General features: G+C 39.4%; 1 protein-coding gene across 1 annotated transcript; it reads right to left on the bottom strand.

Moving 5' to 3' along the window:
- Positions 1–313: 313 nt before the first annotated feature.
- Positions 314–24,331, bottom strand: trpc4a (transient receptor potential cation channel, subfamily C, member 4a). Its single transcript, XM_026329184.1, has 15 exons — positions 23,454–24,331; positions 19,182–19,396; positions 17,811–18,029; positions 13,528–13,668; positions 12,748–12,924; positions 12,397–12,597; positions 6,135–6,480; positions 5,388–5,527; positions 5,110–5,310; positions 4,880–5,001; positions 4,427–4,622; positions 4,134–4,328; positions 3,674–3,715; positions 3,044–3,133; positions 314–1,947 (listed from the first exon to the last, which is right to left on the bottom strand). Exons 2-15 carry the CDS (start codon positions 19,338–19,340, stop codon positions 1,291–1,293), a joined length of 2,886 nt encoding a protein of 961 aa, XP_026184969.1. The 5' UTR covers positions 19,341–19,396; positions 23,454–24,331; the 3' UTR covers positions 314–1,290.
- Between the last annotated feature and the right edge of the window lie 3,084 nt (positions 24,332–27,415).

The following is a 27,415-nucleotide window of genomic DNA, read 5'->3' as shown; positions in this document are numbered from 1 at the left end:
GGAGCCTCAGGAGTGAAGTGAACATTTGGGACATCAATCTTTTAAATAAAATGTACTTAAGGCAAGTTAATGAAAGATTTGGAATGATTTCATTTACAATCACATCACTCTTAGGTTGTCACTTAGCCAAACAAATATAATAGAAAAAATATATTTTTAAATGATTTTTTAAAACTACTTACCTTAAAAGTTGTCTTCAGAATCAATAATCCTTACAACAAAAAACAGCTTTTTTTCTGTTAAACAAACTGAACATTTTCCTTTGAATGTTTTGTTCATGCCTGCGAAGGGGAAAGAAAGGCCAAATAAAGAGTTTATTTTTCCAGGTCTATGTTTTAATCTCTATAACATTATTCATTCAAACTAAGATCACATCTAAAGGTACCATTTAAAAACAGCAATCTGTTCAAAACAAGTTTATTTTCTGTAGGAATAATGAAACATGAATAATATGCTGCTTTGAATAATTCATAGGCTGTGTTCATATTGTACATGTCCTAGCGTTCTCTCACTGACAGTTGGTCATGTTCTTTCTTACCTTCAACATGAACATACTCGTCGTGAACTGCCTCCTTGAAATATACTCATAAGGATGATGAGAACCACAATCTCAGATTTTTGCATAGAAAAACGTTGACAGAGTTGTTGCACGATCAAAGCATGACACATCTTTGAGATACTGTATGCCAGTGTACAGTGTATAAAGTGCAGAAACAGACAGTAAGGCAGAGAGTCGGGTCTAAAACAGAATACATCTATTGCTTTAGTGAGATAAAGGTGAGGGGAGATAAAGCAGTGAAGAGATAAGAAAAGGAAAGAGGTAGAGAGACTGATGAAGGAGAGAGAGTAGGGAGAACGATGGATGAAAAAAGGTTTCAGGTTAGATAAGGGCACAGGAGAGAGAGAGGAGGTTAAACATAAGGAAATTATCATTCTCAGGAAATAATTATTTTCCAATCACCTGTAGGGAAGAGATTACATGAAATGACTTTATGCTAAAATCAATGCAATGTTCATAAACAGCTCCATTTACCTTTTCAGCATCTCCACTGCTAATTAAACAACATTTTAAAACACAAACCAAAGGCCTCCCTGAGTCTCCAAAGATCAAAGCTGATCATTAGTTTAGTAATAACTGGAAAAGTTGGACTCATTGCAAAACAAACAATGACACATACTTGACGTGATTGTCAGTCTCTCCATTGACAGTCCAGCAGCCTGTAATTAATGCATCATCACGCTCATGCTTCTTCTATGCATGACCCTGACAAGCATATATCATCTAGCAGGTCAGAGCAGGGTAAACTCTTTGTCCTTTTCATTGGCTTTTCCCCCATCTTCCTGCAAGATGATGTTGGGTTTCAAAACCTCGCAATTTTCATTTGCTGCCTCTGCCCCTGCAGCTTCTTCCTTTTCTTCTTTTAACGGTTCTTCTTCATCCTGACCTGGTTCCATATGTTCTTTGTCCTGCTCCTCTGTGTCCGAGCCACCAGACTCTCCTTCTACCTCTGATAAAGAGTACATTTTTCTGGAAATCTCTCCTGCACTTGATGTGGCTTCGTCGCTGACCCAGTGGCGCTTCTGGAACAAGCCAAAGTCAGTGATATCTTTGGGGAAATTTCTCCTCTGGTTTGCCTTTTCACTGGAACACTCGTCAGACACGAGGGACAATAGTCCGTTTGGTAGCCCGTTGGAGGCTTCAGGTGGCCTGGGTGAAGCTGTGGAACTACTCTGCTTGAGGATGGATGTTGTCATCTTAAATAGGTTGAGTTTGCTTTTCATTTGGCTGCTCTGAGGGCATGGAGGAACTTTGAGTGAAAAATTAGGGTAAGCAAGGCTAGAGTCCATTGAGCTGCCACTGGCCTTTGCCCCCTGCAAAACAGGCTTCCCTGTCTTCATCATGCCCATCACCTCGTAACGAAAACTGGAGATATCTTGTTTCAGCTCCTGAGAGAGCAAAGCAAAGAGTAAACTCACCTGATAAATTAATTAATACTTCTCGTTTAACTATCCGTCCCAGTTGTTAGTATTTGCAGAGGATTCTGCAGAGGATCAATTAAATTTTAGCTCAGGCGAGACTAAGTGTAATTAATAAAATAAAGATACAGCACTTTTTTCTCATCAAGCATGCAGGAAATTTTAATGTGGCACTTTTTTGCCTGCACTGGGAGATCCATATCACAGCTGACAATTAATGGACAATCTATCTTAACAAGTCAAGAACTGATAATGTTAAATATCATGTATATGAATGAAAAAAGTAATTTTATGCTGCTGACAAAAAACTAAATGTGACAAACCTGCAGTAAGTGATTTGTTCGGCCACTTGAAGGTAATAGAACTGTTTTTAATTCATATAGCAAACCTATCACACAATTGTCTGTTTATACATTCAGCAGACACAGATCAACATCCTTCATTTGGAGCAGTGTTAGCTGTTGTGTGGCTCATGAGCTAATGCAGCTCACCAAGCTGTAACTGGCGACTCATGTGGCAGCTAATATTATATGATAATGTTGTCAATACACATCATTCCTACAAATGTGGAACTGGCAAAATCAAAACAAAACGATTCAAATATACACTGCAGTTTTGCCAGTTGAAGTGGCCACCAATCTGGCAGCACTACACACTTGTGTTGTAGCGTTAATTTGGCTATTGCAGTGTCCCATATGGTGGTTCATCCACTCATTAAAAATCTGTTGCTATTACCCTTTCCAACATCACTTTGACTGCTTATTGGGTGTGTTGAGTAAAAACGTGAAAGATAAAGACTGTTTGTGTTTTATCAGCTTAGAGATTGTGTGTTTTAATTTGTGTCAGATCACATTTATGAGCAACTCATTGAAAACTAGTAAACTGCAAACCGTGCCATTACTTTTCTTGCTCTTGTGGCCATATTAACTCAATATTCAGAGTTCTCTTTAGCTCAGATTTTTGTCTCCACCAATTCTTCAGCTGCTAAATTCTTCACTATGTTCTGAAAGACTGTGCAGGTTTGAAATACATGTAGTCATGTGATCTGTAGGACCTGAGCCTATACCTTGAAGTTATCTTCAGTCAGTCCTTCCTCGGTCTTAGCATCTCTGATCATGGCAGCCACATAACGTTTCACCAGGTTTCTCAGCACCTCCTACATCAGCGAAAAAAATCTTCTAATGTGTCATCTCAATACAGACAGTACTCAAAGTCAGTTAGTCATGAGAAATATGAAAAACATATGAATACAGGAAAACAGATTTTAAGCTACATAGTTTCTAAAAATGCTGTAATAAGCCCCTAGGACATCACACTAAGACTACGGTATGAGACACTGCAAATACATCCTGTTGTCAGATTTAAATTGAAAGTGTAGAAAGGCAGCTGAAAAGCAGAATGTGTGATCTGTCTTTGTGAGGGCACTTATTGATGCAATTCATTCCCTAGTTCTTTAACCTGACCATCACGACTAAATGCCCAACCCCAAACTCCATCCCTAATGCTAACTTAAACCCTAAACCTTATTCTAAACTTTGAAAATATGTCATAAACACAGAACTGGCCAAAATGTCCTCACTCTCCCAAAATTGTCTTCACTACCGGGGTGTAAAACTCATCAACACACATAGGCTACACACATTAGGAGGCAGCCATAACCATTTTCTGTGTTTGCTTTGAAAGAGACTGCATTTACCTGATACTGATGGTTTATTCTCAGGTTCTCTGCTGCTCTCCTCTACAGAGACACCAGATGCCAGAGAGAACGAGAGAGAGAGATAAAATGAGAGTGGGATGTGAGTGAAACAACAAAACATATTTAGGTTTTTTTTTTTCATAGTATTACACATTCGCATCAAATTTTGTTGTCTCTATCACCACATTTGGCCTCTAGGTTTGGTAGCAGTAGCAGTATAATAACAGTAAAATAGCTCATTTCTATCGTCTAAAAAATGAATTCAACTCTGCAGGGCTGCACTAAATGCATTTTGATCCTGATTATCTTTTTCTATTAAAATGTTGGAAAATTGTGAAAAAACATAGTAAAAATATTTTACCACACTACTGTTTCTTAGATTGACTTAGGACAACAACATACCCAATTTTTGTTATCTCTGCATGTAAATGTGCATTAAATAGCTTGACACCAGACTTACTCCAAGAGATCCAAAGGTTTCGGGCCGCTTGGAGTTTGTCCTCTTGCAGACTTGCCTTTTAATCCAACACATAAGGTACCAGAATGATTTGGGACTAGGGATGATGTTGAATGGGGCCGGCAGAGTAGCCCCTTCTTCGAAGTAGCTCATCCACAGCTTTGTCCTGGCAAACTTCCACTCAATGTCAGCATGATCCTGAAATCAAGATTAAGACATATTTGTAAAGTGTGTTTGTGTTACGCTATCTGTTCCTCAAAATGATGGGAGTGTTTTTTCAGGATGTCTGTGCTCACAGCAATGTGCTGGTAGGAGTTGTTCATCATTGCTATGAGCATGTTGAGGAGCACCACCAGTGAGATGATGTTGTAGGTGCCGAACATGGTGGCACCAACAAACTCAGTGAATTGGTGGTCTGCATCCACGTTGGTCACATACAGACTGATCAGCCCAAAGATTGACCAGAAAAGAGACTGCAAGGTCTCAAATAACCTGCCAGAGAAAGATACATGTTACTCAGATACATATTATATATTGTCAGTGTTGAATGAACATTTTATCAATTGACAGGAAAAAAAATCTGTTACTTTTGTATCTGTGAAATTCTTAGTTTCTGTTAGCAGCTACAAAAACATTTGAGTTTTCACACATTTTCAAACCAATACTAGCAATAGTTTCTCACCAGTTTCAGTTTCACATCACACTTCCAGACTATGCATGCAAGCAAGCTTAGATTCATGTGAACTCACGTGGAAAAAGCATTATTCTGCTCCACACATCGAATGCCCTTGCATTTTCCCTTCTCATCTGAAGCCTTGGTTTCATAATAAAAGTACAGCTGGTTCAGTCCATTAGCGAAGGCCAGTAGGACCTGGAGAAAGTCAGTGTGAATAAAGTTGTTTAAGCCAATCAATGTATTTCTGTCACATTTCTGTCCCTGGCTGCATGTTCATGTGGCAGGTGTGCAAAGCATGTTTACCAGACAGTAGATGAAGAGGAACTTCAGGATGTCCAGCAGCATTCTCCCTAGAGAGATCTGCAGTGGCCCAAGGTGAGAGTTGGCTGTGAACAGTGAGATCAGGCGCAAGGAACTGAAAATGTTTGCTATAGCAAACACTGCCTCAGCTACTAGTGTTGGGTGCCACATTTCCCACTGGTTCCTGGGTTTACTGCCACTGTACTGTGGGGAAAGAATTAGAAAGAAATCAATCTAGATCACATTACAAGTCCATTCTACTGTTATTCATAAATAGTTACCTTTGTGTAGGCTACAATCTTGAGGGAGATGGTGGCCAGATATAGAGAATTCATAACAAAGTCCATCAGGTTCCACCAGTCATGGATGTAGTCTTGGAAACCACCATCCCACATTTGCTTGATCTCTGCCCAGATGAATCCTAGAAAAACAAAGATCATCTAGTATGTCTGATAGAAATTTAAAGTATTTGTAGTTGTCTCTGTAAGGTGTCCCAGCAGGTAAATAGTAGATAATTATTTTGGGCATCCAGGGGTTGTCAAAAAAAAAAAATCCAGCTATGCATAGATAGATTTAGGTGAGTGAGAGTAGTAGAGTAGGAGTAGTACAAAAGATCAGACTTCAATTTTATGGCAGCCCATCCCATAGCTGTTGAGACATTTCACTCAAAACCACTAATATAAACCTCATGGTGGCACTACAGCAAAAGCCACTGGGATACATGATGTGAGAAACATCTGTGCAAAATGTCATGGCAATTTTATGGCAGTTGTTAAGTTGGGACCGAAGTGATTGACTGACTGACTGTTGACAGACTGATTATGCCATCCCTATAGCCACTATGTCAACTGTATCAACTATGATTTTCGATAATCTGATAAACTGACTACACATAAGCTTTACACATATGGGCAATGAGTGGAGCTTCTCTTTGCCCTTGTGAAATGGTCACATTGTTATTTTGGTACACGCAGACACCCCCATACAACCATCCTCAGCTGCCCTCAGTCCTCACACCTTTTACTCACCCAGCACCCAAGGCAGGATCATCCATTCCACAGTGGTTGGTGCAGGGCCCTGCCTATCCTGTCTGCCCTGCTCTGTGGTGACAATGTGCTGGGAGGCGAGGAGCAGTAGAAACAGAAAGGTCAGGTAGGATGCTGTGTGGCAGATGAACTTGATGAAGGGCTTGCGGATGAAGAGGCCGTAGTGACTCTTGGGAGCGATGAGGTAGCAGAGAGCGAACATAGGGTAGAGGAGCCCAATGAAGACACAGGTGATAAACTTCCCTGCCCAGTGGCGTCGCCTCCAGCCGGGGAACTCATCATACCACCGGGATGCCAAAAGCTGCTGGCAGTTTGGCTGAGCTACAAACTTAAAGAAACAAGGGAAGGGAGGGGAGAGCGATGCTTTTCATCTGTTTGATCTACAGAGAAAATGACTCAAAAGAATTTCTCATATATTAATCAAAGGTGTGATTGCAGCTGTGTAGCATACTGGGAGACAGCATCCACAGCCTGGGGGTTATTTAATAGTTTTATACAGAACATAATGCTCTAGTGACTACATGCCCAAATTAGCACCTGCAGAAAGTTCCAGTTTAGAGCATACAAACAGATGAACAGGATGTGTTAGCAGTGTCAAAAAATTTAAGGGTAATCCTTAGCACACTTAAATGTTTTAGGAATAATTGAGGTAGCGGCTGTCTTAACAGAAAAAATGTAATAATAAAAGAGAATCTTATCTTACACAAGCAGCAAGGCCTGAACAAAGATATATGCAAAGAAAGATATATACACATATGTGTAAAGAAACTGGAAGACAATCTTTTTAGATGAATGCATTGTAGGTTTTCTTGAGATAACAACGCAGTGATCCTACATGAGATGTCTGAATATAATTGGACCTCCATCCAAAGCAGACAACATTTTATAGCTTTTATCCACACCACGGTTCAGTGAAAACCTGACAACATGAACACATGAATGTGAAATATGCCTTATGTTCTGTTGTTTGGCTTGTTCGATGTTTTGTGTTACTGTGGGATCAGTACCTTATGTCACTGCAAAAGTGGAAAAAAATAAGGCATTGTCTGAGTGGATGCCATGCTCCTCTTTCTAACTAAACACAGACGTAAAATGCTCAGCAGGCTAAAACACTGATGCATCAAAACTGCGGCTGTGCTCTGGGGCTGCCTCAGCTAAATGGACTGAAGCTACATAAACAGACCCTGGTGGTAATTTACAGGTATCTGGGACATATGCTTGCACCAACAGAAAAAACAACTTGTATAACATAAATGAATCTAACAGCATGAACACACATACACATGCAAGCACACCTAGGACAGCCACACACATTGTTGTGTAATTTCACGTGAAGACTCTGTATCAGAGTCAAAGTGTCGACTGGCGCCGGTGGGTGCCAATTCGCCAACTCTGTAGCCCCGTTACCATGGGAACCAGAGATCCTATCTGTGTCAGGGTCTGGGGTAGAACATTTCCATACTACAGTATTAGCACAATACGTGAGAGAAAAAGGCACGGAGGGAATAGAGGGATGAATTTCATGGATGAGTGATGAAAAAAGAGTAACACCTTTCTTTTTTCAAAAGCAATAGAGACAGAGACAGAGACAGGTACTATGAAAGATCCATGAAATGGTTTCAACTCTGTAGCACCAGAATATTTTGAAAAAAACAAAGCATAAAAGGGAAGGGGGAAAAGACAAAACCCAAGCTAATTTTCATATAACTCCTTTGAGCATAAACTTTATTATAGACAAAATGGCTAACCTCATTAAGTTGTACCCAGTCTGAAGCAAACTCCTGAGAATAAGCTAGTCATTTTAATGAAATACTTTACCACAGAAAGTAATAAAAAGTCACTCTTTTAAATTCTACTATAGATTGAAATGTTCCATCATTAAACAAAGCTTTGATCATTTTTTACTGTCCTGACAAAGGTATTCAGACTTTTTAAGGCATAATGAATGCTTCTTCCACCGACACTTTTCATTTTCAGTAGCAGAATTTTTCAGTACCTGGCAGAACATTATTCCTAATTAATGACAGTTAACAAGAGGTACATGAGCTGCCTGATGTCTTGCCTTAATCAGCATGATATATTAAACACTAACAGTGATGCTAATGAGATTAAAACACTATAATATGAAAATGTATCCAGGCTACTGGTCCAAGATCAAGATGATACACTTTAAGTGGGAGGTCTGTGGTCTCATTAAGACATTTGTGTTTAGATATTTTGTTCACATTGTTTTATTTTATCAAGAGTAGACAGGGACAGTTTAGTGAGCAAATGTATCTCTAGAAAACATTCCACTTTTATTTAAATTAAATCTTTTCTCAGGCAGCTGGATGTTGAATGTCATGATGCAACGTGGGTTAGAATGAGGAAGAGACACCAGCTAAACTCTGACCTCTGTGGCAGAAGAAACAAACATTAACTCCCATCTATCAAACAGAATTACTTTCTTAGCCTCTTCCATTAATTTTGTCTAGAGAATGAAGTCACTGAAGATTTACCTGTAAGAGAGAAAGAGCTGGATGCAAATGGTCTGTCATTACATAATGTTATCTCCATTCAATAGAGACATTTTAAACATCTGGAACTACTGAATTGCAGTTTTTATGAGATATCACAAGGGGGCAACGTCAAACTACAGCATGCAAAACTGACAGGTTTCCCTTGCTGCCTCAGAGAAGTTCAAATATTAAAAAGAGAGTCTGTTTCCACTGACTGTGAATCTTCACTAGATTCACCTATGTTTTTTCAAGTATATCAGTACAACTGAGAGCAATCCACTGTTGAAAGCCTCAGGGAGATAAAGGGGATAAACGGCACTTTAATGTGCATGTGTTACTGATCATATTTATCTGATTTGGCCTCCCGCAGCATCAAAACGCAGACTGCTCTGTTAGCTCAGCCCTTTAGATGGGAGGCCTGTGGAGATTTCTCTTCAGACTATTTTAAATTGCCTTTCTAAACCCTGGGAGCACAGCAGCAGCAAAGCTGGAAAACACACACAGATACAAGGATAAATACCAAAACGTATATAAGTGTGCACACATGCTGCACACAGTTGGCAGGGAACTGTCCTGCATTTTGTTTAGCTGAGGGTCAAAAACAGGCATCTTGTGATTCATTGAGACATTCATCAATGATCAGTACTATACACTTTTTTGTTTTTCACTGAGGCTGAGTGTCATGCCAATTATAAACACTTGAGGATTTGTCTGCAAAAAAAGAGATGAGTTGCCGAATTGCACATGATCACACCACAGACAAAATACCCTGAACATAATAAGTGCTCTCTGCTAACCAATCAAACAAGCCTTTCCAAGCCTACCAAGTGTCCACTTAGCACTCAATACCTTGAAAGTGTCAGAACCTGCTGTAAAGATTAGCACACACAAGCACGAAACAATCCCTATAACTACCCCTGCCTGTGTGTGTGTGTGTGTATGTGTGTGTGTGTGTGTGTGTGTGTGTGTCTGTGTGTGTGTGTGTGTGTGTGTGTGTATGCAATCACACCGTACAAATGTAATTTTCCATTCTCATGAGCCTGGAGTCTAAAATGTTTTTACAAGACCAGTGTGTCATCAAGCTAAATATTTTCCGCTGCAAATTCTCATTGAAATGAGGAGTAATTCTAAGTGAAATGTTCAATGAATAGTTTGCTAAAGAAAAATCCCACAAAGTGCTACTGGCACAGTAATTGTTTTTACTGTTAAATGGAATAGTTTTTGTGTGGGTCTGTTTATATAAAATCCTGTTTCACACAGCTTCTTTTTTACATGCTACAAAGCTAAAAGTAGCAACTACATACATACTCTAGAAGAAAACAATCTAAAGCCACTCAGTCTAAATAATGATAACATCAGATTTTTTAGTAAGATTACTTTGATTATTTAAAGGCTTGAGTTTTAGAAGCAAGACAGAATAAGGCAGGTTGCTTCACAATAATGAATAAGGGTGGGACTTACACACGCGCGCGCACACACACACACACACACACGCACGCACGCACGCACGCACGCACGCACACCCACCCGCACGCACGCACGCACGCACGCACGCACGCACACACACACACACACACACACACACACAAACCCTTCCACACATTAAGAATTTCCAGCAGAGTAGCTGTCTTTATCTTGAAATGTCTGGTAACAAGTCTTAGCAGCTGGAGCATTTATCATTTGAAAAGGGCAACTGGGTGTATTGTTAGTCACATTATGAGACACTGTCCTCCATCAGAGTGCTAGTGCGATCGAAGGTTGTTATAGATAAGATGCAGGTGAAGGGCATATTGGGATATTACAAAGCACCCCTGCAGAGAGGAGATGCAAGAAGGCACAGCTGTGGCAGAAATGGGGAGGAGAGAATGTTTGTTTACAGTTTGTCCAATGAAAGATTTACTGCCAACACCTGAGAGGTTGGGTAAGATCACAAGGGACTGTCTATCATCATGTCCACCTGTGCACTTGCACTACTCCCAGTTTGTCCTTCTGTGACTCAACATGCCAACCTGTGTCTCCATGTGCAACAACTGGGCTGAGGAAGGAGGGAACAGCAGCATCATAAATCATAAAGACGCATCCGAATGTGCATCAGCTCTGATAAGTCATTACTGGGAATCATCATTTATGCTTCACCTTTAAATTTGAGGATCACTGTTTAAGCCCGATTATAAACTGGACTGCCCCCATCCACCTTTAAACCAATGCATCAGACAAAGGATTTTCTTAAGCGTTTGCCAGGTAAATATATATTAAAGTAAAGACAGTAAAGACAGGGTGAGCATAGCCATAACTAAGTAATTACAAATCAGCATTTACCACCTAACTCTAAAGGGGAAAATACTATGTAATTTAGAGATATGTCACTATTAATCACAAAGTACTGATTGTTTATATAGCAGTAGCACACATTTAATTATACACTTAATTAAACTGTACTTTTAAATTAGCTTATTGTTTATGGCTGAACCCACTGGGACAATGTTTATCACACAACCCAAACAACAGCATGAAATCAGTGCATTGTAAAACTTTTTATCGTTTCTGACTTAGCAGGCTCGTACCATTACCTTATAATTATGTTTAAAATGCAATTCAGGTCCTACAGAGTTGCTGAATAAAATAACCCAATTTACTCACTAGGGAACTGAAACCTGGCTGTGAAAATATCACGTTTTCTCAGTGCATTAAAAACAGATGCACCGTACATGTTCTGCATTACATACTACAGACCTTTCTACACCATATATGTTTGAACGGATGCACTGCATATACAAATTTTTGTTGCAGCTTATTGTCTTGTCAGTGACAATGATTGACTCGAACCAAATGAATGAAGACCATTTGATTTGCAGTAAAAATCTTAAAAAAAAAAAAAAAAAAGAACTACACCTAGAGTCTTAAAATGGAAGGAAATATTACAGCTGTAAGACAATTATACTCAAGCTTTTCTTTGACTGTCATCTTTGTTAGGTGCCAAAGTCAAAACAGATAAAGACATACTCAAACCAGCATCTGGAAACATCCGAAAAGAATCTGATGCTAATGTAACATCATTACACTGTCGTATATTGGCTGGCAGTGACATGTGAGAAGACAAATTATTGGCCTAGAGCAGCAACTACTTGGTAGTTTTCCCCAGGCAACATACAATGAGAGTTGCCTGGGGCATGTAGAAATGAAAATCTAACAAGCTGAATAGTACATAATGTAGCAGACAGCACGAGATTGTGGGGGAAAAAGAAAAGTAGAAGAGAACCAATGAAGAGTATGATCTGTTACAGGATTTAAAAGGCTTGAAACCATAATATTATAAGGCTTGAAACTATAATATTATAATTCTATACATTATAATATAGTAGTCACTTCTGGCTCTCCCAACTCTGCTGCAGGAGCAGGTGCACTTGCATGAGAGGTGATCTGGCAACAGGGTGAAGTTCCTTACTACTGCAGCCACCAAAATAAAGAACCAAGATGCAAATGTTTCTGTCAATTGTGTTTAGGCCTCTATATACTACTGCATGCATGAGTTTTAATGTGTGATGAAATGGGTGTGCATCATGCAGATTTTAAACTATAGCACTCACACTGACTTCTTTTTACAACTTTGTCGTATAAGCCACTCACTAAGCTGCAGATTAGTAAGATTAGCTTTAGACCATAAGATATTTGACCATTTGTAATATAAAGGGTAGCAGTTAAAGTGACCAGTATTAACATTTTACATTAATATGTGTAAAGCTTACCTCTTTTTGGTGGTACTTGATAGCTAGTTTGAGCCTTGCCAGGTCATTGTTGCCCTCCTCCTCTAACAAATTGGTATCATCTCTGTAGTTTAGGATCATCTCCAGCTCTCTAGAGCTCCTCGTCTGGTCCAGCAGGTCCTTGGCAAATTGCTTACACTGCTGAGACAGCTCCTCATACTCTGATTTGAACTCATTCTCTACCTGAAAGACACAGATGGTGTTTTTTTTTTAATCAAATGAAATTTAAGAGCAATTTATATTAATGATTGTCTACTAAATTGACAAACCACTGAATGATACTTCATGGTATTTTGAAAGGGCACATAATGGTTATAATGCAACGCAACAAACCTTGCTGAGCTCCTGCAGCTCCCAGCTGAGTCTGAATGCAGTAAGGAAGGGATCCTCGCTGGAGAGTGCGATTAGCGAGGGGCTCGAAAGAGCTTTGTAAATGTTGAGGCGTGAACGTGAGTGCCGCAGGCTGTCAACGTCTGAACTGGACACACACTCTACACAGTTGCAGCGCACCTGCAACATCAAACAACACATCGGCACATTTCAATGAGACTTGCATGGACATTTATCTATTAGGATGTGATGCCTGTGTGTGTTATTTAAATACTAAACACAAAATGAATTAATTTTTTGCCTTATAAATAAAGGGCATGAGTACACATTTAGAAGAGTTTCACTTGTAGACAAAAAGTAAAAAATCCACATGATGAAGTAGTCAAACATTTAACTGAACCAGAAAACATCAATAGGTTAGATGTTATCTTCTGATATTGACTGCATGTTTTTAAATAAGATCCTGTCAAATATTTGTGGTTTATAAATTATACCATATTTCTAGTATGTAATTACTCAAATTAAAAATTTCTGCTGTTAGGTGAAAACCTGTTATCTTCTGTTTCACTAGACTGACTCATTAATTCCATAAAATTCAGACCTTCTACTCTTTACTTTCACACCCCCACTTGGTAACGTGAAGCTTGCAATCAAATCAGTCGGCTCACAAGACTATTCCTTGTGCAGTGTTTGGCATTTTAGAGACATGGAGTTTTAAGTTGACAATAGAAAAAAAATAAAAATACATTTCACACCACAAATAAGAGACTGCAGTTTACCCACCTCATGGGGTTGTGGCATAGACACACCTTTCTGCACCAGAAGCTTGATAATTTCATAGTTGTTGGTGTGTGCAGCCAGGATGATGGGAGTGATGTCAGGGGTGAAGTCAGAGAACTGTTTGTCCAGTAAGATAGGAGGAACCTTTCAGGGGTGAGAACAGAAGCTGTAATCATACCTACAACATATTAAACGAAGCTGTCAAAGCAGCACATCTGACCTCACTGCCCAAAAGCACAGGAGCTATTAATGTTGTCAGGTTTAAGTGACACAGTCAGAGCACAGTAGATGCGATTGGATTGGTTAAATAGATCTTATGTTCACCTCACAGTGAGGTTCAAAGATCTTCGAGGTTAAATGATGTAAGTTGGATCAAGAGAATGGCCTGTAGTGTTTTAGCAGAGAATAATGCCTGAGTCACAGACAAAAGGTGTCCATATTAAGTCCACTGCAAAGGCCACAGTGGAGTAAAATGTGTGTGTCACCCATTGCAGAGGGAATCATTATTCTCAAAAACCTCATTCCACCTAGCCCTTTTTATTACTAAGCCCTTTTGCTATTCCCATGTCAATTAGTAGGAATACATGGCTGCGGGCTGCAGAGGAGTAAACTGACCCTTTTCACTTATTTTAATTGAAAGTTTGTTATCTGAATTCGTGTTGAGGGAGAAATGGAAGACAGCGAAGATAGTCAAAATAATTGGAGGATAAACATGCAGTAGGTAAGGACTTATTTAGCAAGTAGATACAGAAGGAAGACAGATGGCAATAAGAGGTTCTAATGACAGAGCTTAACAGTGCAAATGATAAAAGACAAGAGACTAATAGCTTGAAAGAGCATGCCACTCTATATAGTAACTGCTGAAGAAGTAAAGTAGTAGCAGCTGTACTAATGATGACAGAACCAAAGTGGCAAAGGTCATTGTTTTATAGTGACAAAGTTTGGATGGATAGTTGGTTGGGAGGGAAGGACGGGTCACAGAACACAAGAGCTTGGCATAAGTTCTGTTTTTGCTTCCTGTTTCAACCTGACTGTTTTTCTCTCAACCATGAGTATGATTTTTTTTAACCTCAACCTCATTGTTTGTTATTGTAACCATGATGACAAACGTCCTCTAACTTTAAGTAACAAAACCATAAACCTTTCCTGGACCCAACCAAGTTGTTTTTGTGCCTAAACCATGACCGTTCCATAACCTTATCTGTTCGTCCATCCATCCCTTCTCTAAACCGCTTAGTCCAATTTAGGGTCACGGTGGGCTGAAGCCAATCCCAGTTGACATGGGGCAAGAGGCTGGGTACAGCCTGGACAGATCGCCAGTCTGTCACAGGGCTGATGCATAGAGACGGACAACCACTGACACTCACATTCACACATATGGGCAATTTAGGGTCATCCATTAACATAAACCTAACCTGCATGCCTTTGGGATTTGACCCAGGATTGAGGCAACAGCGCTAACCAGCAAACCATCAGGCCACCCAGCCTTAACTTTGGTTTTATTTTTGCAACTATGACAACAAAGGTTCGACATGGCTCCTGCTGTCAATGCACTATTTCAGAAGATGCTGCTAAGGAGTTATAGGGGCAAACAACCTAGGCCTGTATAGTTGTTTAGCCTGCAGGGCTTGTTGTATTTCAAGGCAGCAAGCTCAACTGACTAACTAAATTAATAATATGCTGATATTGACCTCTCAGATCAATATAATCTCTCAGAGGCAGCTGGGTGTTCTCAACTCAAAAAATCCATAAAGATCAGGAGTAATATGGTGACAGGAAGAAAAGTGGTTATGTCACATTTTGATGTCTATAGGGAAATATTCACTGCAATTCCAATTAACAAATTTAATAGTGACATAAAGTTAACAGCTTGGGGTATGCATGACACATAGAACAAAAAGGCAATGATCATTTGGGAGGTTGGTTGGTTGTGTCTGCTTGTTTATATCTTACAAGCTCAATATATAGATTTTATTTAATTCCAAAAATGCCTAAAGACCTAAACAATAGCTGTGAACAAACCAGTCACATTTAAGACAGAAAAATGTATACTATACAACAGGTTGTTTTAAAAATGTGTTACAAAAATGCTTCATCATGCATACTGTAAACATCAGCAATTTTATCACCCAGACGTCTTACTAGTGTAGTTTACTCTGAAAGTAGTCACAGTGCAGCAGCAGAGGAGTGGCACAAAGCCATGTCGGAGAGTCGTCATATTTTGCAGAGGAGGGTGATCTAATAAGCTATATACTCTGTTCTCCACGTGGGAGGAGGAGGGACATCAAATAATCTACATCAAACAGCCTTGGCCTGCACCCAAGCACGGAGCAAGAAGAGTGCAGGCTGGTAGATTTGAAGTTATGATAATAGTGCATGAAAAGAAAAAAAAAAAATAGCCTACATGTCCACGTAATGCATATTTGTTACTGTATTAGAGTGAGCCATTCACCATCAGCATATTGATTAAAAATTCAACATTAGCATTTGCTGGGTGTGAGACTTGACAGTATGAGTTTGCTTTTGTTTTCACTGTGCTATTTTTTAAGGTTCCCCATCACAAATGTTTAGGTAAAGTGGAACACTGAGCAGGTTTGTTTTGGAATCACACTGTGGAAAATAAGTTCAAGTATGTAAATTCAAGTGAAGGGTTATTTTGTTTACTTTACCACGTGCTCTTTGTAATATGCAGGAAGAAGAGGGATTCCCTTACATAACTACATGTGCACTGTATGTAGGTTGCATATATAGTAATCCAAAAAAGTACCAAGTATATATTATGGAAAGAATGTCAAAAAAGAGAAAAAGCAACAAAAGAGCAAAAGTGCCCAAAGACTCTTAACTGAGAGACACTTTGAGCTCCAGTATTTGTGCTTCCAACAGATGGATATCTGTACTCAGAGGATAATACATGAAGCTATTCAAAAGCCTGATATCCAATGCACTCCTCAGCGGAAAAACAAATAAGCCACAACACAAGATTATTACAAACACATTCAATCAGTCACCCTACAAAGTAGAAAGACAAACACATTCAATCAGTAATGCATAAAATGAATCTTATAACAAAATATCTGAAAACATATTGGCAACAAATAGGAGGCACATTTCCCAGAAGACTTTTTAATATAATCAATGAGCTTCTCTCATGGACATGTGGTAGTGGCTAGAGTGATATATTTTTACAACCAGCTCATGTGATGGGAAGAAGCACTATCTTATGAAGACATTAAGTGAAGAGGAAATATAGCAATTGATAGATATGGCTGGGGGGGGGGGGGGGGGGGGGGGGGGCATCGTACTGGAAATTTCTGGCCTCTGCATTTCATTCTCCCACATCCATTTAACAAACATTAATAACCCATTCATTGTATTTGTGCTCTTCTCTTCCTTAACATAGTTGTGTCTTTCTTACTTCCTTTTTTTCACTATTTCACTTCATATTATTAAAATGCACAGCTTCTGACAGCTAGGGTAAACACATCTGCCCTGCGGTTGATCACTGAAGCAAAAAGCATTTGTGCTTTGTGGTTTATGGAGTATTACTGCTGATATGGAGAGGAGAGGAAGAAGTTATGTGAGGCATGTGCGTATCTGTCTTCCAATGTGCACAGCTCATGTGTGGCAGGAACACTGAAAAGAAAAGAAAACTGTCATCTCAAGTTGAGAGTAATCACTGCAGAAAAGGACCAATCTGAAATTAATTACAGTATTTGTTTTTGATTACAGTAATTAAATCTCTAAACAGGCACTTCATCGACTAGAAGAAGGGGTTTGTTTATGACCAGCAGCATCTCACAGTACACTGAATCTTTACAAGACAAAAAACATCACAAGCACACGGCAACTTTGGATAAAATGTACAGTACATGGTATTTTCTTTCTGTGAATGCGCTCATTAAATCCCTTTCTGTAAGTCCTGTTCCATTTCCAAACGACAGAAAGGCTTTTTGAAGTGTCAGCTTTTGTTGTTGCCAACAATACTGGGTCAATTATTTTGGATGGTATAAAAAGCTGCAGGCAACTGCATGCAGTTTATAAGCTGCATTATGACTTACCAGTGTTTTACTGACTGACACTGCACTGTATCATTCAGTTAGAGCCAAAATTCTTCCTGTGATTTGGCACATCTGCCACTGTGTAATTTACCAACAAAAAAAAGATAAATAATTTGATATTCAACTACAAAAGTACAAGAAGGTAAACATCCACAATCCTAGCTTCCCAGTATCCACACAGCCCTGTCAGCAGCTAAATATGAAACTCCTTCCATTCATGTACCTCACCTGCATGCCGCCACTTGGTTTTTTGTGATTTAACAGCAGCTCCACAGCTCCCACCACCTCCTTCCGGATTGCGTGTAGCAGGGCATCGCCGACGTAGACATTGAAGCTCAGCAAGAGTTCAATGATTTCCAGGTTCTCGTTCTCAATGGCAATCAGCAGAGCTGTGCGGCCCAGGGGGTCAATGCAGTTGATGTTGATCTTGAAGTAGATCTCTGCCTCCTGACAGAATAATGTTATTTGATTTAAAAGCTACTCTGGGACAATATAATTGATCGGAAGAGGAAGTACGCATTGACACTGGTATACCCATTGATTTTTTAAATCTTACAGATCTGGCAACTCAAAGTTTATGTATTTTCACTTTGAAGCTTTGCTTGGTACATTCTAATAACCAGTAGCATTTCAAGGATAACACTACAAATTTTACACATCAAAGCATCTTCACTGGTCTGAGGGAGTGCTACTGCATATGTGCCATGACAATATTGCAGAAAATCTGATACATTCCTTCAAGTGATGTTGGTTGGGACTGAAGTTGCAAAAAGAAAAAGTCTGTACTGTAGATCTAGAGCCCGTGCCTAATCTTCGCCTTAGGCAAGCAATTTAAAATGATATTAGCTGCTAGTAGCATAACACACCTGAATCTTCCCACGGTCGAGCTGCATCGTGAGTAATGTATATGCCATATTTTGACAAGAAGAGGAATGTGTGAAATAAATCAGATGGTATCTCTGGTTTTGCAGCATTCTAGGTTTGGTTGACTAGTTGCAACATTTTAGGCTAAAGGCCTAAAAAGGCAGTGATGAAAAATTGAGCACCACAGTGGGGCTTTGAGCTCTAGATGTGCTCTCGCTATCAGTATTGTTGTGATGTCAAAACAAGTCTTCTTGAATTGTGTATAGAAGAAAATCAAGCAGGAGGCAACTCTGGAATATTGCTTGCAGTAATGATAATCTGATTTCAGTGATAATCACAAATGGATGCAATGCAGCTATAGTTTATTCAGCTGTTTTTTTGTTTCTTTTTTTATTGCCTCACTGCATTATATTCTTAAGTGCATTGCTAAATGATAAACCCTCAGATATTTAACTTTATTTGGCATGCCCAGTAATGAATGTGGCTCGACCATACAGCTGCTCTCTAAGAATGTGTCTACTAAAGGTCTGACACTTTTCAGGGTAAATAAAGGCCCAGATGTTACTAGGAATGAGTAGGGTATTAATATGTCTGTATATGTTACCCATAAACCTCTAATCGTTTCTAAACCAATCCAATTAGATTACGGATTTTATATCCATGCATAATTTTGAGTTACAGTGGCTGTGTTGATTCATTCATTTACCAATCTATCATTTGTGCCTGCACACACACCTTCAGAGCCTGTTTGACACTAGCAAAATCCCCCTTCTCCACAGCTCCAAGGTAGGCTTTCTCCAAAGGCGACAGCTCCGACTCGGCCCGCACAATTCTCAGTGGGATGCGGTCCCGGTACGAGGAGCTGTCAGTCCGTCGGTAGTACAGCTGTGACATCTCCCTGGGCTTCAGCTTACCAGCACCCTGGTAACACTGCTACAGCTGCTGTCAGGCTGGGTTCGGTCAAAAAGGAAGGGAGATAGATACAGGTGTTACAGGAAGACCTTTGTTCTTGTTACGTTTTTCTAAATACATGAAATTCAGGAAAGAGAAAACGTGAAACAGGAAACAAAAGGTGAGAGAATTATAAAGGAAGAAAGAGAAAGATGATGCAGGTGTCCCATTTATAACATGATCTATTTATCAAAGCATCACCAGTCCTTCTTATAGTTTCAAATATTGCCTGCAACTGAAGCTAAAAATAATCTTAAATATAAAGGATTTTCACACATTTTTAAACTTAACACATTGAATATAAGTCCATTAAAACTCCAGAAAAGACCTCTGGACTTTAACTTAGACAACGATGAGAGGATGTCACATGCATTTTTGCAGCACTTAGCCACATCTTTCAGTGACCTTAGAGAATTCTGATCACCAAGAGCCTCACACATCTGGCAAAATTACATGTCTTGCATTTTATGGACAAACAGGCTCAGCAGCAAAAAGGATAAAATATTCAATTCTGAGCAGAAAGTCATGTCACATCTGGTGAATCTGCATCACTCTTGTTGTGTCCTTCATGTATGGTAAGATTTTTCATTCTTGAGTAGTTAGTGGTATTAGTAATGCTTGATAAGTGATTGACAGTTGATAGTTGCAGCAAAATGAAGCTTCCATGTATTTTGAGTTTCTCAGAATAAAGCCTTTGCAATGACACTGTACAGAGATTGTCTCTTGACAAATTCATTTTCAGGCAGTCAAGCAGAGTGAAAGGGGAACAAGAGCCTTTGCTCCCCAACTGCTGCCCCTCTAACTTTTCAGCTCCCCAAATTACTTGTAAAAATAATGTTTACAAGCTACTCAAATCACTAAAACAAGCATGAAAGCCTTAACAGCGTGCCTTCAGGCAGTGACAGGAGACCAATTACTTTTGATTTATTAGCAAGTAAAATACTCAGGGGTCAGTTTATTAGGTACATGTAATCAAACTAATACTGTTAAATCCAACAGTCCTGCAATAAAACCTCTCTCATGAAGCTGATGATGTTCAGTTTGTGTTCGAGCTGTTTCAAGGAGGTATTGATTCAACTCTGATTATTTTGGACGTTGTATGCGCTGCTGTTGATCTGTGGTGCATTGTGCATTGAGCTATTTCGGTGATTTAGCCTACCTACCCTCACCCATAAAAACTGGGTGAACAAAACAATAGAAATGCAGAGAGGTGCACAAACTACACCCTCCAAAATGATCATAGAGTTGATTCAACACCCCTCTGAAACAGTTTGAGCACAAATGGAACATTATCACCTTTATGAAGAAGGATTTAGTGCAGGACTGTTGGAACAGACTGACTGAGTTTTAGCTAGGAGTGCTTAATAAATCTCCTTACTCTTAGTCTTTAAAATGTTAAACATAGCAATAAATAGTAAACTGTAATTGTTCATCTGTGCAGCGGCTAACCTAGATCTTATCAGACCATGCACCCAAAGTCAGTATTAATGTTAATAAGGTGACTAACATCATATGCACAAAACAGTGAACAGGAACACAACGCCCCTTTCTCATATACTTATAGAGGATTTCACACCACTGGGAACTGAGAGGACAAGAAAACAGTGCGGTGGAAGAGATGAAAAGGGCGAAGAATAAAATGGGTCAGTAAAGGCACTAAACAAGATGAAGTGGGAATGTTTACATGTTACTAATTATAAAAAAGAGAGTCCAAGCAGAAGGTGCTTAATGCTCCACTCTCCTTCTTGCCAGTGTGTCAGGATAACTCATTACTGCTTGATGTGTCTATCCAATAAATAATGAGTGGATTAACAGACTCACAACAGCCCAATTAGTCTATAAGAACAAGGGAAAAAGCAGCAATGTCTTCTAGAAATGCATGTAAAATGATGTGTGCTGCGGCCAGAGTGATTTCTAAAACCCACTTGTTTGCTTTGATCCTGACACTTAGATCATGGCTTTACAATAAATAGAAAGTTACAGCCACTGATGGTTAGCAACTGGGGTCTGTTAAAAATAAATATAATTTCTAAAGCATACTAATTAGCAAGTTATATCTTGCTGCGCAATACATGGCTGCTGGGAGAAAATCATTGTGTCAGTCAAATTTCAGAAGAATAAAGATGCAGGGCTTTTTCATTAAACAAAAATTACATAACTCCACATTAAGCCACAATGTATTGTTTCCTCTTTTGTATGAATTCCGTTAATGGGCTATGTCTTGCTAATTAGTGATCTGTAAAGACACTGGCAGGTGGATTTGTTTGCAGGCAAGCTGTTACTCTGTGCTTCCAGTCTTTGGGCTAAGTTAAGCTAACAGCTGCTGGTGGTCTCGTTATTTTTCCAGTACAAACATGACAATGGCATCAAACTTGTCATCTAACTCTCAGCAACAAATAATTCTTTTCATAGTAATAACACAGTATTTACAGTTTGGTGTTTCGGCAATGATGGAACTGCTCAGATGTTCCAACCCCCTTGCAGGAGCAGTAATGGAGGAGGCTGAAATGCAAGTTAATAATACGAAGTGCAGGTTGTTAAAGGATTCAAACGTTCCACTGCTAGCTCGTGTTTCTAAGCAACACTTTTTTTCAAATTATGTCACCTGTCATCTCCTCTTAGTTAAGGTGCCACTTTACTGCTGCAGAAATGCTCTGTAATGACCTCTAATTTTTCTTCATGACAGAAAAAAACCCCCTTCTAAAATCATCATAAATATGAAGGAATTACTCCACTGAGAATCTTTTACTACTGGAGAGTCCTTTTGGTAGAAAGTTTTCACACCTCATTTCAGATCCTAGGCATTAGTTTGATATTGCTATGGCTCTCTGTGGAACAGTTTCACTTTGAATCAAAAATACCTCTGAACTGGCTACATGGGGACTCAGCTGTTTCCACCACTGAATAACTTCAGTCTTGAGAAGAGAAAGTAAAAATCATTCAGAAAGCAGAATATGTTAGAGCAGACTTGGTAAAAGAAAATTTTGGTGCCAGCACAATATGTGATATTTAAACTGATGCCAAGATAACACCTTGGCCAAAGTATATGATAACCATAAAAACGTAAGCAACAGTGTTTAACAATCTCTAAACAGGAAGCATTAAGTTAACAAAATAATTATTCAAATTCTTTAAATAGTGTCAGTTTCACTTTTATATGTGTCCTCCCTGTGATCATCATCGGAAGGATAAAAAGATTTAAGCAAATACATTTTAGGGCTTATTTGACAAATGCATTAGATATCATAATGTATGTGATGCCTGTTTGGCCAAGTATGTTTTCTATGCCTATAATGCTGTTGTCTTATTCTAATTTGGCCATTTCTGGTTTTTTAAAAAAAAACATACTGGCTTCACTGTTTATGAACTTAGGAAATTACCACAAAATTCAGTAGCTATTAGGTCAGGCCGCCAAACAGAAATCCCAGTACAGGAGAATCTGCCTATGGTCTATGACATATGAGTATGCTGTTGTTGAAAAACACACAACCTTCTGTGCAGAGGGCTTTTTATTCCAGCAATCACTGAGTTTAATATACAATTTGAAAACAGGAAATCTGAGCAGTTTTGTTAAAGAATGCAGTAAACATGTTGAGCAAATGATCTTATATTCTGAAAGTTGTCAGGATTAGGCAGCATACACTGCACAGACAGGCTTTCCTGCAGAGTATGCAGCACATTTACTGAAGCCTCATCTTTGCTTACACTGAGAAGAAAACAATCATAAAATTGTCAGCCTTCACTAATTAACATACAACAGTTATATGCAAACTGGCAGATGGTGCCATTTGTAGTAAATGGGTGCTGCATATGCTCACAAGTGAAATTTTTTATTTCTGTGTTTATGTGGGAGAAATGTTCCAGGAAATAGCATGGATAAAAATAAAAGCGGTTGTGAGAGGACTCTTCTCTGTACCTGCTAGAGTCCTTCAACAATTACAAGCTGAGGGACCCTAAGGCACCCAGCTTTATATAGTATCTTTACTATCGACTCCTGTTTTTTTTTTTTTCAATCAAAACTATGAATTTTCAAGTACAGTCGAACAAATAACCAACCTTTGGGATGTTGTGCATTGGAACTTCGCTCAGGGTGATCAGTTTTCTTCCTTCGGAAAATATCCCGAGACCACATTGAGGCTGTTAAAACAGCTTTAAAATATCATTCCCATCAACTTCTTGAATTTAGCTTCCGCCAAAATATGAAAACTGGAGTGGATCTGCATGAAGACCCTGCTTGTTAACGTGTTGGTGCCTTGTGAGGACAGTCCGTCTTTCTCTTGGTTTTTAGTCTAGACTGCATTCTGCCTTTCCGGCTTTGGACCCTTGACAGTAGTCCTACTGTACATCCAGATTCGGTCAGTTTTGATCACGACTTCCATCAGGTCTTATTTGGGGAAAGACGCAGCCTGGCGCACACCGCATTCAGCTCACCGCGCAACAAAATCCTGGAGACGAAAATCAACGACAACGAAGTTTCCTTGTTGGATTAGACCTGATGCCGCAACGCGTCCAGATTTCCCCAAGGATGATTTTCCAACGATTTTTTCCCCGACTCGACTTATCCACCTGTTGGGGTGATTTGGCGAAAAGCAGCGCCTCCAGAAATAAACGTAGAGCAGCCAGATGCCTGGCAGGCGGTCTGCGGAGCGCTGCTGCAGATTGGTTCGTGCGCACTTGGAGACGCAATGAACATTGTGGCACTGCAAGAAGGAAAAAAATAAATGAGCAGTTGAGCCAGATATCGAGCCTCTCTTCAAACTAATGAAAATCACGTTTAATAGAGACTAATTACATCATTCCAATTCCCATTCAGCTTTAGCCTATTTGTCTCAGGAAATAAATTCAGGACAAGAAACAGCTAAGACAGTTACAGTGCAGATTCTTGTAATAGGAGCTTATTTTATTTCAGTCATTTTTAAAGCCCCAAATGTAAACACATATGTAAAACCTGATTATTTTAGTTGGATTTAGTAAAGAAAGATCACATTATAAGGCAAATGTATTATACATGTTCATAATGGTCCTACAGCTTATTACTATTGCCATAGTTTTATAAGCTGAAACAGCAAGTTCACTCCTTCAAAGAGCCCCAAACTGGCATGATCGATGTCATGGGGCAGCATGGGATGCAGTGATGTGGCTACTGCTGAAGGCCATGTCCCCTGAAGAACAACTGTAATATAGGCCCTGCTTTTATCAATGAATCAGGCTTAAACACAGTCAGCTGTTTAATGAATTTAATTTAATGTGCACTGAATACTGAAGAGATTTTCACAAGAACGGGTCCCATCCATTCTGACTTATCACTGGGCTGCATGCTCTGCACAAGCTTGGTGTTGGAGTCAAGTTATCTATCAATGTTTCCCAACTTATTTCTGAAACCAGCACAACACTAATAGTTTTTCCAACACAAATGCCAGTGCAACTCTAATCTTCCTCCCACCGTTAAGGCAACTTATCATCCTGTTGATGTTGTAAATTCTTCCTAATACTGTGTAATGCTGTCAAAGGTCCACTGCTTTGTTTAGAATTTCCTGGCCAGGTTCATTCCTTGCGCCTGTATGTGTGTATGTTTGTGTGTGAGCTGATGTTGGCAGAGCTTGAGTTTTTAAACTGCGTGTCCATTCACAGGGATATAGTATGTCACTGGGGACACATTTTTAGATCCATGATTACTCAGTGCCTGTGTCTGCCAGGATAGTGATACCGGGATATTTGTTTGTGTGTATTGGACAGAAGTTGGATTTATGGGTTTGTACTGCTTATCTATACTTGCTCTGTCTAGCCTTTCTCATTTGCAATTTTTGAATGATGCATGTTGATAAATATTGTAAAAACTCTGTCATCATAGGAAAAAGGACCTCTCCTGTCTTTGCACTTTGGGCCATCTCCTGGGGAATTTCTTAATTAGAAATAATTTAAGGCGTCATGTCTCTGGTGTTGCTGATTTCTTCGATGTTCTCTATAGAGTTAAATTAAATGGCTGTACCCTTGGGACAACGGGGCTCCCTGAAATTCAACCTGAATTCCACATGGAAACTTTTCTCAGGTACAACAACTCCCTAAGGCTCTTAAGTCTGTCTTTTTTCTTTTAAACATCCAGTTGATTCCGAATTATTACCATATATTATTATAACGAAGGATGCTTCTCTTTAAGGATCCAAGGCTTGTTCACTTTCTATTTCATCAGTCAGTTGTTACATTAGTTAATCCAATGAAAATGAGTTAAGAACACACACTTGCAATCAGCAGTGAATTCATCTTGACTGAGAAATTACTGTGGCTGGAAGGTGAAATTGGATTAGACTGAAATAAATGTGACGTAGTGATGTCTCAGACCATTCTGGACCAGTAAATCACAGACAGCTCTCTGTTGGCTGCATTCTCTGTGCTTACTGCAAGTTTTTTTTTAAACAAATGCAACAATAGATTGGATTTTATGTAAAGCACATTAAAATTACATTGCACTGCAGATCGGAGTCTCTGTGGCTCTCCAGTAAGAATCAAAAATTATTATTTAATCTAATACTTCTCCGCTCCGAAATACTTCTGAAGCCAATTCTTCTCCGTTAAAAGGGCCTTCAAGGAGGACTGATTGAAACTGACATTTAAACAACATCTAAGGTGGAGAGGGAAAGTGAAACAGTTAAAGATTGCCTCGCCTTCACTGATTTATTCACTTTTTAAAGCTGTCTCATGATAGCGTAGATCCTCTGTCTCTAATGAAAGTACGGGTTGATATAAGTGGTGCCTCTGGGGCATGCAGGGAGACGTCTGTCAGAGAGGCGGTTTCGTTTATAGTGATATTTAACAGTTGCCTGAGGGCGAATGTCCCTTATCCAAAATGCAATGTTGTTTCAGTTGTTAGTAAAAATGTTACACCATATTGCAGCGTGAGCATAAAGACAGTGTTATTGTTCTCATAAGTAAGACTTACTTCATAAACTATTCTGCTGCTGCAGCACATTTTGAGATTTTGGGGTGTAGATTCTGTCCTCTCCATGCTGTATTGTAGCACAAGAACTTTTTGCACAAAAAAGAATTTATTTTTTTTTTTTGTCAGCAGCTAGTGAGCAGCCCTGTAGTTAAGATGAGTTTTACCAGATGGTGTTCCTCTCATCAAGGTAAGAGGCCACTCCAAAGTATGTGCAGAAAGTTGTTTCGGCTTCCAAACAAACACTTGCTGTGTCTTTGAACTGCCATAAGCCCACTATCCAATACGAACATCCAGTTGGCCCTCTGTCTCTGTCTTTTCCCTTTTTCTTGTTCCTATCTCTCCCTCACACTCTCACAGCTGCAGTTTAACACTACTTTTGTTGAAAGCTCGACGGAGAGTTGGACTTTGTTAAAGAGGTGCGTGTGTGTTCTCTAAAATCTAAATTTGTGTTCCAGCCTAGAGTTTTGCTTTTATCTCCATAGAAATGCAACACTTCATCCAGTCCTAAGCTTCTGAGAACAATCACCTGTGCTTTCATGAAGGTACACCGTGCCATACATAGAATCAGTATTTGAAAAGCCAGTGCCCCTGTCAACAGCGTGATTACATAACTCACAGGTTTTCATAACCCCGTTATTCTTCTGCTCTCTCCCGATCTGTTGTGTTATATTTTGTATCTGTGGCGCTCAGGGTTTCCTGAGGTTAGCTTGGCCATCTCAGCTGTTTAAATCCCCATTACTCCATGCTCTGTGAGAGGCTACAGGATAATTAAAATTGATCTGTCTCTGTTTTCCCTGGAGATGCAGTAAGGTTGAGACCGCCACAATAGCTCCCTTTCGCACGACACATACTGGTTACAATAAGCAGCAATGGGCAAAAAGAGAAGGCAAGGCGTAGCAAAAGACAGTGATCTTCACCTGTACTGTATTTTACTTTCTTTTTGCAAAAGACAACAGTATTATAACACACAGACGTCGCAAAGAGGATGTCAGGGTGGATGGTCAGACCAATAATGTACATGGCTTCATGCTGTGACTTTAGTTAAACATGAAACCACAAAGTTTCCCTCAATTTAACTAAG

This window comes from Mastacembelus armatus, chromosome 14, assembly GCF_900324485.2.
Source record: "Mastacembelus armatus chromosome 14, fMasArm1.2, whole genome shotgun sequence".
Taxonomy (NCBI): Eukaryota; Metazoa; Chordata; class Actinopteri; order Synbranchiformes; family Mastacembelidae; genus Mastacembelus; species Mastacembelus armatus.
Note: the sequence above shows the minus strand (reverse complement) of the source record. Positions and strands in the feature narration are given on the sequence as shown.

Bases quoted from the DNA above. Each gene is read 5' to 3' on its own strand.
- trpc4a (XM_026329184.1), bottom strand. From the start codon at position 19,340: ATGTCACAGCTGTACTACCGACGGACTGACAGCTCCTCGTACCGGGAC. The intron at 5,311-5,387 runs GTAACTATTTAT...CTTTCCCCACAG, and splicing joins AGATTGTAGCCTACACAAAG to TACAGTGGCAGTAAACCCAG. The intron at 3,716-4,133 runs GTAAGTCTGGTG...GTGTCTCTGTAG, and splicing joins AAACCTTTGGATCTCTTGGA to AGGAGAGCAGCAGAGAACCT.